Genomic DNA, 11,714 nt, shown 5'->3' on the forward strand with positions numbered 1-11,714 from the left:
AATGCAGTTACTATCCGACTGATCGAGGTGGGTAATCCTGTAAATAATCTGTCTAATAAAAGAATGATATCCGTGTAAACGCCTGTATCTGATTACATTCCCTATCGGAAAGTTTAAGTCCGTTCTGATCATGTTCGTCACGTCATAGTGAGAGTTTATACCGTTCAACATGGCGGAGCAGAAACTGGTCTGCAGAGGAGACGAAGTTTATGCTCTGATCTTTAAAAGACGGCGGTGGGACGGACGTCCAGCTTATGTGTCTCAGAACACGACGTCGTCCTCTCGGCCTTCTTTAATAAGGACATGTGAAGGACGTTTTCCTGAGTCTGACATAATAGACAGTCTGAATCTGAGAACCTCTCTAAGAGCATAAGAAAGAACCACCAAGAAGTATCAGAACTGAAAATAACCTCTGAAAGGTTTTTTAGGGAACTAAAAGAGTGGTTCTTCTTTGGCATCACACGAAGAACCCTTTTTGGCACCTTTAGCAACCGTTCTAAAGAAGAAATTTCTTAAACCCACTTACACAGTTTTGACGAAGACTCTGACTCACCAGTGTTCTCTTATGTGGGATTTGTTCTTAGGTAAGAACAGAAACTACACACGCTCAAGAGCACAAAGGTGAGAAGAGTTCTGCGCTTTAAGAACATGACATGAATCTGACATAGACTTTTTCTTAGAACCTTAAGAACAGACTTAGGAAGATGTTGTTGAACGAGGCCTGAAATCTTCAAGCTTAAAAAGGATTTGTAATTAGACCTTTACAGTCACTCTGTCTAGAATCCAAAGGTGAACTGACACAGCAAGAAAGACAGAGAAAAGTCACCAGAGCAGGTTTGATAGCTAATTGAGAACGATAAAGGCCTAATTAGAGTGAATCATGTCTAAATTATTTGAACGGAATGTCCATTAATGGAAAACAATGAGCCTGAATAGTCTATAATTAAAAACGCATTGTCTGTAAGGTTTATTATCATCAACACCATTTGCACCAGATTAAATGTGTAACATAAACTTTCACGCTATCAGAAGTGAATACGCTCCATCTCAAGCAAACACAGAAAAACTTCCAGCTTCCAGTGGCTTCTATTCTCCGTCAATAGGCCGAGCATAGAGGAATAATAATCTGTCGATGGGTTTGTGCTTTGTTCTCTGATTGGAGACAATATTAAATCCTGTAAAGGAGGCTTTATGCTCGAATTCAGCCGATATTGCGTCTGCTTCAGTTTAATTTCTCTTTCTTTGACTCCTTTGTTGTGGGTTTATTGAGGTTGGGCCTGCGCTATCTGGCCCATCTCTCAGTGAAGTGTGGGTCAGTGCGGAGGGAAGGAATCGCTTTATTGCTTTTTATTGAGCTCATATGAGCTGATTTGAGTATCAGCTGTCGATATGAAGCTCTTTCAGTCCGTTTGTGTTGTGCTCTAATTCTGATGTTTATCGCCGTTTCTGAAACGCCGCCTGTGTATTTATGCCGAAATTAAACATTCCTAATCTCCGCTCTAATATCCTCCTTTTTATGCCTGTGGAGTGCAGAAGTGTCTGCGCTCTATCTGGACTGAAGTCTGATGAAACATTAATTTCTGCTCTTATTGAAGATGTGCAATCAGTGCAAATAGCAATAAAGCCACAAGACAAGAGCTGTTTGTTTGGGTGAAAGTGTTCTGGGGGAAGATTTTAGATACACAGAGCTCATAACTTGCCAGCAAACTGAAAGTTTTGCTGCTTTGTAAGCAGCTAATTTTTGCCATTCTGAAATCTAAAGTGTCCGTCTCTCTCACATTCACTTGTATGGATCATTCTACTGAATTAGTTCAAACAGTGATCCCACAGTAAAAAAACAATATGAAAAACAGGTCAGTATTCAGACTTTACACATTTACAAGGATTATGTTATGATATATTTAAACCCAAAGCATTAATAGGGATAGTAATAAACTAAATATATGCAAAAGCATCATTAACAGACAATAGAGTACTTTCTGTGGGGTGTCTGCTCCAAGCTGTAACCTCTAAATTTACACTTGTGAAAAAAAAACAAAAAACAAAACTATATATATATGTTGTTTTTTAAAAGATCTTTTTAAATTCCTTTAAATTGAATCACAAAGATTTAGATTTATCATGAGTTTTATTTTTAAATAAATAAACTTTACTAAAAAAATGCTGTCCTACGTTTTCATGTCAATACCGAAACTCAGACTTTTATTCTGTAGGCGGAGCCTCGTTTTAGCCACACCCCTGCATTTTAGAGCAGTATAATAACATCATTATACATTTCAGAATATCTGTCATGAAACTTACATTTTTTGAAGGAGAACAAGCTGAAACAGACAGAATACGGCAGCAAAATGGTAGAGCACACTTTAAAAAGATGGTTCTTCAAGGGTTCTTTAATAAAGAAAATGGTTCGAGCTTATGCACTTACAGAAGTATAAGTGTATAAGCTCAGTATATAAGTGTTCTATCTACACTTACAGAACGTTCTGCAGGATTAAAGCATTCTTTGCGTTCTTGCGATTAAAGCGTTCTTCTACTGAAGCAAGCTTGACATCGTAACCCTTTTTGGTGCTATATAGAACCCATTTCAAAAAATGGTTCTATGTACAACCGTCTATAGCACATTCTCTGTCAATCTGAAGAACCATTTCACTATGCAAAGAGCCCTTTAATCATGCAAAAGGTTCTTTGAGTGTTCATGGATCTATATAGAACCATTTTCATCACTAAAGAACGCCTAAAGAACCATCTTTTTAAAGAGTGTACATTTAAAAAAGGGTTTTTTTAGTATGATATCAGTATCAGCAAAAAATTGCTTTTTGCTCAGCATAAAACAGATGTTTAGATTTGAACAATATTTCTAATATCTATGTATCCTTATTGTTTTTACTGCAGTGTTTGCACAAATAAAGTATTTAAGAATGAACAGTGTTCTAGAAGTACTGAGTGATGATGACATAATATACCCAGAAAAGCTTATAGTGACATAATTTATCCAAATTACAATAAAATATTGTCACATTGGCACATTATTGTGATAACAGAGCAAGTTGTTTTGCCACTGTGTTACACACATCATGCAGTATGAAATAACATAAAAACATGAGACCTCTAAAAAAGCTAGGATAAAAAAAGATCTAAAGGCTAAGTCACAAAAAAGAGCACAAATCCATTCAAGAAGCAGAAAACTGCACTGGGGTTTAAAGAAAAAGGTTTTTAAAGCTGTTACAGATTACAGATCTGTATCTTTGGAAGTCTGTATAAAGAGCCAGAAGAGGGATGATAAACAAATGGACTTGGCCTTCTTTAGCATGTGCCCTGAAACAGCTCCGATAAAGACATTTACTGGGATCTGATCCGCGGTTTTAACAATGCTATTATTGTTAGTTTCTGCTCCAGGTCATATTAATTATGATTCATCATATATTATTATTCAAAGGGGCACTGTTGTCAAAATGAAGAATGTAGTCATCTAAACATGCCTGCTCACCTCGTACAGCTGTGCCACAGTAGCTCGAGAGTGAGATTTTCTGGTTTAAATACTAGAAAATCTCCTTCAGATGATGCATCTTGAAGGTGAGAGGAACATTTGAAAACCAGAAAGCAGTTTGTGGTGGATTTTCAGGGACAGACTGTTTGAAATTGTTTTGTTTTTTCCTGATATCTTTCTAGAGCTAGAAAGCCGAATATCACATCAGTATTTATAAGCCTCTACTTCAAAAGTCGAGTGGATATTTTTTATTACCATGTGGTGATTTCCGATTGGCTGTATGATGTAAGCTCCCCAGACAAAAAATTAGTCGCCTTGCATGTTTAAGGTAGTAGTAACTTCAGGCTCCTGCAGATGGCGCTGCACAAGGATGATCGGGCTATAAATACCTGCGAGGTGTGCGACAGGATTCATAGATTGAGAAAAGGTGGTACAGTACAGTTAATGTCTCAGTCGATGTGTGGAAAATGGGTTGCAAAGCAGATGTTAGCTGTGTCCCATTTCAGGGGCTGTGTCCCATTTCAGGGGCTGCGTCCTTCAGAGGCTGCACTTGAAGGCCAACTGCATCACAGCGGTGCAACTAGACTGTCCCATTTCGAAGCCTCCTTCATACACGGCCGAGAAATGTGTTCTTCTTTTCCATGGCAACGAAGGATCCAACGGGTGGATCCTTCGCCAGCCAACATATCCTGAGGTTCACTGTGTGACGGCGAGGATTCGAGAACATGGCGGCATCAGCAGAGGAGCGAACGGCGGCTGAGGAGACACTTTAAATATAAGTATTGGAGTTAAACTGAGGTGAATGGCTAACGATACAAATGTTAAAAAAAAAAGCAAAACAAAACAAACAATCTCATCAGTTGTGGGTGAAGCATCTCCAGCTCTAATAAATGAAAAAAATGAACAACTAAAATCAAAGTTTCTGGCTCCGTCTTTAAAGAACTTTAAAATAATTTGACAGGAGCGGCGTTTCGTGATGCAGTGGTGAGGGCGGGAACAGCAGTGCTGTGACCCAAACAGTCTAAGTAGCCTTCGAAAGGATCCAGCCCCTGAATTGGGACACTGGTTAATGATTGGCTAAAAGGAGTGATGCATTTGGGTGTTTTTTTTAAAGGCCACAGTGTGGAGGAAGTAGAATCTGCAGGTGTATTGAACCGTACAGTCATACAGGTCGACCAGCAGTGGCAAAAATCCCAGCCTACAGGAAATTCTCATCAGAATTGAGGCTGAAAGACGAAACTGATGGACAGGGACCGCCGACATGTTTCACGGCTTCGCTTCCAGACAAGAATCACTTCTAGAAGTCAAGGCAGGTTCTTCACAACCACTTTCTGAAAGAACCTCCACAGGGAACCGCATACCATGAACATCTGGATCAAAGTGGCACACAAGTGGCCTTTTCTTACTTCTGCTCACAGAGTCGCCCAGTTACAGGGGGCACAAACACTGGACTGTTCATGACTGGAAACGTGTTATCTGGTCAGATGAGTCTGGTTTCTGCCTGTGTGTGAACGATGCTGAGCGTCGTGTTCATCACAGACCTCAGGAAGCCTCAGTGAGGACTGTGTGCAGATGTGGTTCAAGATAGAGGAGCTCTGTGATGTTCTGGGGGTTTAATTACGCTGAATCGGGTTGTTTAGTTGGGGTGACAGTAAATTTGACTCTCAGTGCCGACACTGAGCTGCTGCCTTTTGCTCATCATCTTACTGAGGAACATAACATTCATATCCCTGTATTCCAAAATGACAATTCTTGCATTCACAGGGCTGCAGATGTGACTGATTGGCATGATGAACATTCAGGAGCTTCACACATCTGGACCGGCCTCTAGAAAGTCTGTGGGATGACCTGGAACATTGAGTAAGACTCCAGTGAAGGCTCCACGAAATCTGGCCGAGCTGAGCAGTTCTTTGATGTAAGAATGGCTGAGCATTGATGTCGCCTACATCCAGAAACTTGTCCACTCCGTCTCAAATCAATCACAGCTGTTATTCACGCTTGTGGAGATATTACACACTGTTAGGTACGTTTCAGTCACAGATGACTCACTTTTTGACAGGTAAGCTTATTTGCGTAATGCATGCTGGGTATTGTAGTGAGAATGCTGAGGGCCAAAACTGCAAATTCTGTCAAATCAATGAGGCAGAGGGATTCAATGCTGCACTACAGAATATTGCATAACATGATAAATAACATATTACATGTTAGTTTTAGGCTGGAATGTCCCTTTAAAGTGTAATGACTCTAAAACATCTTCTGAGCTTTGATTATGTCAGCAGTGAGGAAAAATAATCATCCAGTAATATCATATTTCACCTCCAACCCAGCTAAAAATGCAAATGTCAGATGTCGGGGTTGGGAGAAGGAGTGAGTGAAGGTCACGGTGCTAATCTGTCTCATGCATTTGTTCATATGACTGCCCGTCACTAGCTGACCTTTTCTTACCCCTAAGCCATCTACCTTGCAGCAGCCTGCTCGATTTAGTCCACCACCGTCCGCACCATGAAACTAAAACAGTCCCGTCCAAGTACTCACAGGCCATGAGAGCCAGCCAGCCTCATAAATTGTGGGGCTCGCTTGCTAAATCACCACGTCTGACTCACGCTAATGAAACACAGGCTGAGAGAACGGTGGCATGTCTGAAAACAGATGAATCCTTCAGGCCTTGCTAACATTAACATATTACACACCCCGTAGGCAACTAGTGCAGCATAAATAGGGCCAAGGAGGTAATCTAGCATTAGCCAGTGTACACATGAATTATTTAGGATGCAGGGCCTTTAAGGAAGTGCTAAAGTAAACAGAAGTGGGTCTGCCATCTCTACTAGGCCCATCTATCATAAAGCAGTGAGTGGAATTGATTGAGCACCTTTGAAGAGGCGGTGAGTTCGCCGCTGGCTGCAGGGTTTAGACTCAGGTGTGAGCTCCGTATGGCTGTTGTATTAGAGGAGATTTGACTGAAGACGGACTGCTCTGTTAGTATGGTGTGTCCTCTGGTGTTTAGGCTTGGTTATTTCGATGCCTGAGCCTCATGGCAAACCCAGGAATGAATTGGGGAGGTGGAGGGCTTTATGCATCTACAATGACTGGGATGTGGAGCTAAATCATGTGATTATACCCTGAAATATGTGCACACTCATACATGTAAATTTATGGGGCATTCTACAGAAATGTCTGCTTTTCCAAAGGCAAGATGTCTTAAAATTAGTTTCTTTTTCTAATATTTAAACCACGCTGTTACATAACATAACTAAGTGACAACTGAATGATTTTTGACCTTTATTGTTTATTTATTTAAAGACCCCATGCGCTGTCTTTTTGTGTTATCTTATGCCTCAATTTTTCGAAATTTAATGAAGTATTATCAGTTTCTTCCTCTCATATAGTCAGAGTCACAGAAGAATAATGACATCAAATAAGCAGAATTTTCTTTTGATTTATTTTAGTCAGGTTTGTTAAAAGAGTGATTGAATGATGTTTGTTCTGTTGTGCAACCATGAACTTGTTATGACAATGAAAATATTTAAAAAACAGTTATAAGCAAGTAATGATGCAATCCTCACTCACTCATAGGCCACTTATCCTCCTGGGTCTTGGGGGTTGCCGGAGCCTATCCGAGTGCTCACTGGGCAGAAGGCAGGAAACATCCTGGACATATGATCACACCTAGGGGCAATTCAGCATCTCCAAATGGCCAGACTATGTCTTTGGACTGTGGGAAGAGACACCCAGACACTGGGAGAACATGCAAACACCACACAGAAAGAACCCTGGTCACCCGGCCGGGGAATGGAACCCGGGCCTTTTTGTGCTGTAAGGTGACAGAACTACCCACACAATCTATGCTACATTTTATTTAATGTGACAGAACAAAATATCCCTCAGTTAAGTGGTTGAGATTAATCGGTACATTTAGCATCAAATCAAAGACTATCAAAGGATATGTAAGATCTTCTTGGTGTGAATAGGCTGGGAAGCAAATCCAGATGTGACGGATGACAATGTACATAGTGTGTGTGTGTGTGTGTGTGTGTGTGTGTGTGTGTGTGTGTGCGTTTGGTGATATTCTTTGCATTTTTATAACTATATTTCACTATTAATTTCTGGATTTGTAACAGTTCAGTTTGTACCTTGGAATGCTGGGTGATCTCTAAGGTGATGATGTGGGGGTCAACGCTCCTGCTGTGAGTCTTTGTGTGTGATGGACTCTTTAGACTGTAGAAGGATGTATTTCGCTAAAAACAAAGAAAACTCACCTGTATGTTTCCTGCTCCATATCAACCCATTCATTTTGGACTCACTCGGGAGCGCCCTCTAGTGTTTGAGAAAACCGGAAGGCATTGCAGAAACATAATTTTCCTCTCTGCAGGTTCTCTGACTCCGCTCAACATTGTCTGTCGCTGACTCCGCCCACTTAGCGTCGCCAACGTTCGCGCCGCCTCCTGTCGCCGGAAATCGCAGCTATAATTGAAAATGAACGACCTCCGGCCACTTTGTCGCACCGCGTCGTTGCCGGTGTGCACGCAGCGTTACTGTTCCACCATGATTCACTTCAAAACACCGGGATCTACCTGCGCACAGGGATGCAGTCACCTCCTCCTTTAACGTGCAGGGGCGGGGCTAAAATAGGTTCCTCTGTGTGTTTTGATTGTGACATGAAACTCAAGATAAATTTAAATCTTTCAACTTCACTTAAAAAATAATCTAAGTATTATTTTTACAAGTGTATTTATTTGGAGTTTGGGACACATTTAATATATATTAATCTATTAGTGCCTTAAGTTTAAATAGATCACAACATAATACTTATAAATATCTGAGGTCTGAATGTGTGATTTGATTTTTAAATAATGATTTCAAATATTTATTTTTTGAACTATGATCCTTTAATGTGCTCTCTCTCTCTCACACACACACACACACACGCATACACACACACACACACACACACACACACACACGCGCGTATATACATACATTTAACCTCAAATAATCCTGAAATAATCATTAAATTGTAAACAGTACGTTTTTATAAATGCTACAGCTTGTTGAGAAACTTTCAAACACAAATGGAAGTTTGTAGCCAAGCTCTTCTGGCCTCAGTTAACCGCTTACACGTGTTATTTTTTTAGATTAATTTATGGAAGATTATTATTTTTTTGATTCTGTTAAAAGTCTGTTAAAGGGAATTTAGTGAATCGGTTCGTTCGGTTTAATGGAAAGAACCGATTCAAACGAACCGACTCAAAAGAACCGATTGGTTCCAGCAGTTGGGAAATCACGCTTTGTCTCGCGGGGGGAGAAAGGGGGAGGCTCCACGTGGCTTGTTGTTTACATCTTCTGGGTCCCGCTGGACGGATCCGGTTTCATTACTCACATGTTGTTCACTTCTTAGAAAGCATGTTCTCTCTCATGTTCTCTGGTTCAGTAGCGGCTCAAGGCTGACCTGCTGACAAACAAGACCACCGACCCTCCTCACGTAAGAGCTTTTATTCCTTTATGTCAGTAAACCTGAAGCTACGCCTGGTAGGCTTCTTCGTCTTGTTTGTTGGGGCTGAATTCAGGGGATTCATCTCTGTAACAAAGAAAATGTAAAAATATCCAGGAATTTGAACTGAATTTGTGAAGTTTCAGGTTGAAAGGATCATGACTGTCCTTTATGATGGTTCTCAGCTGTGTGTACAGCCTGTACGGCAGAGATCTCGGTGTTGGTTTCAGCTGAATCTGTATTCTTACTGAGCTGTGAGGTTTTTATAATGTCACTTCAGTTGTTTGCATCTTGTTTAGCAGTTCCAGGCGCGCCACAGCAGAAGAATGTTCCAGTTTGGGAGCAGGTTGGGCCACATTTATCTCTCCTCAGGGCCTGGAGACTCCAGCAGCTCCAAAAACAACACCGACCCTGGAGGTTCTGCTGGCTCTGGCAGTTCAGGCCTTCCAAGCAGTGGAGCACAAAACAGACAGGAGAAAATTCCCAGCTTACCAGAACTGATCAAGCATGTCCGGTCAGTGACCCCATCATCATCGACACGTTAATTTAGTATTTGGACTGTGTGAATTTAAGGCGCTCACTGAGTGTTTTGGCCTGTAAGACGGAGGAAGACGGGCTGTTCTGTTCTGTTATTCATACGACTAAATATAAACGTTTAGGATGTGCATGTTTGTTTCCACTGATGTGTTTATGTGTAGTAGGAATAAAAACAGGTGTGTTGCTTATGTGTACAAAATGTGTATCTATCTATCTATCTATCTATCTATCTATCTATCTATCTATCTGTCTGTCTGTCTGTCTGTCTATCTGTCTATCTATCTATCTATCTATCTATCTATCTATCTATCTGTCTGTCTGTCTGTCTATCTGTCTATCTATCTATCTATCTATCTATCTATCTATCTATCTATCTATCTATCTATCTATCTATCTGTCCATCTGTGTGCCTATCTATCTATCTCTCTGTCTGTCTATCTGTCTCTCTGTCTATCTGTGTCTATCTATCTATCTATCTATCTATCTATCTGTCCATCCATCTGTCTGTCTGTCTCTATTTCTGTCTCTATTTCTGTCTATCTGCCTGCTGTCTGTCTGTCTGTATTCCATCTCTATCTATCTATCTATCTATCTATCTATCTATCTATCTATCTATCTGTCTATCTGTCTATCTATCTATCTATTTATCTATCTATCTGTCTATCTGTCTATCTATCTATCTATCTATCTGTCTGTCCATCCATCTGTCTGTCTGTCTCTATTTCTGTCTCTATTTCTGTCTATCTGCTGCCTGTCTGTCTGTCTGTATTTCCATCTCTATCTATCTATCTATCTATCTGTCTATCTGTCTATCTGTCTATCTATCTATCTATTTATCTATCTATCTGTCCATCTGTGTGTCTATCTATCTATCTATCTATCTATCTATCTATCTATCTATCTATCTATCTGTCTGTCTGTCTCTATTTCTGTCTATCTGCCTGCCTGTCTGTCTGTCTGTATCTCCATCTCTATCTATCTATCTATCTATCTATCTATCTATCTATCTATCTATCTATCTATCTGTCTGTCTATCTGTCCATCTGTGTGTCTATCTATCTATCTATCTATCTGTCTTTCTATCTATCTGTCCATCTGTGTGCCTATCTATCTATCTATCTATCTATCTATCTATCTATCTATCTATCTATCTATCTATCTATCTGTGTCTATCTGCTATCTATCTGTCTGTCTATCTGTGTCTATCTGCCTATCTATCTGTCTGTCTGTCTGTCTGTCTGTCTATCTGTGTCTATCTATCTATCTATCTATCTATCTATCTATCTATCTGTCCATCTGTGTGTCTATCTATCTATCTATCTATCTATCTATCTGTCTGTCTGTCATCATCTGTCTGTCTGTCTCTATTTCTGTCTCTATCTGTCTATCTGCCTGCTGTCTGTCTGTCTATCTATCTATCTATCTATCTATCTATCTATCTATCTATCTATCTATCTATCTGTCTGTCTATCTGTCCATCTGTGTGTCTATCTATCTATCTATCTATCTATCTATCTATCTATCTATCTATCTATCTGTCTGTCTATCTGTGTCTATCTGCCTATCTCTCTGTCTGTCTATCTGTCTGTCTGTCTATCTGTGTCTATCTGTCTATCTATCTATCTATCTATCTATCTATCTGTCCATCTGTGTGTCTATCTATCTATCTATCTATCTATCTATCTATCTATCTATCTATCTATCTATCTATCTATCTGTCTGTCCATCTGTCTGTCTGTCTCTATTTCTGTCTCTATTTCTGTCTATCTGCCTGTCTGTCTGTCTGTCTGTATTTCCATCTCTATCTATCTATCTATCTATCTATCTGTCTATCTGTCTATCTATCTATCTATCTATCTATCTGTCCATCTGTGTGTCTATCTATCTATCTATCTATCTATCTATCTATCTATCTATCTATCTATCTATCTATCTATCTATCTATCTATCTGTCTGTCATCCATCTGTCTGTCTGTCTCTATTTCTGTCTATCTGCTGCCTGTCTGTCTGTCTGTATTTCATCTCTATCTATCTATCTATCTATCTATCTATCTATCTATCTATCTATCTATCTGTCTGTCTATCTGTCCATCTGTGTGTCTATCTATCTATCTATTTATCTATCTATCTATCTATCTGTCTATCTATCTATCTGTCCATCTGTGTGCCTATCTATCTATCTATCTATCTATCTATCTATCT

General features: G+C 39.9%; 1 protein-coding gene across 1 annotated transcript in view; it reads left to right on the plus strand.

Annotated features, from left to right (window-relative positions):
- Positions 1-8,988: 8,988 nt before the first annotated feature.
- Positions 8,989-11,714, plus strand: part of si:zfos-911d5.4 — a 53,554-nt gene continuing 50,828 nt past the window's right edge. Inside the window, exons 1-2 of the mRNA XM_036571858.1 lie at positions 8,989-9,013; positions 9,275-9,489. Coding sequence (XP_036427751.1) covers positions 9,302-9,489 — 188 coding nt within the window. The 5' untranslated portion in view covers positions 8,989-9,013; positions 9,275-9,301. The remainder of the gene's footprint in view (positions 9,014-9,274; positions 9,490-11,714) is intronic.

The sequence above is a fragment of the Colossoma macropomum genome, unplaced genomic scaffold, assembly GCF_904425465.1.
Source record: "Colossoma macropomum unplaced genomic scaffold, Colossoma_macropomum, whole genome shotgun sequence".
In the NCBI taxonomy this organism is placed as follows: Eukaryota; Metazoa; Chordata; class Actinopteri; order Characiformes; family Serrasalmidae; genus Colossoma; species Colossoma macropomum.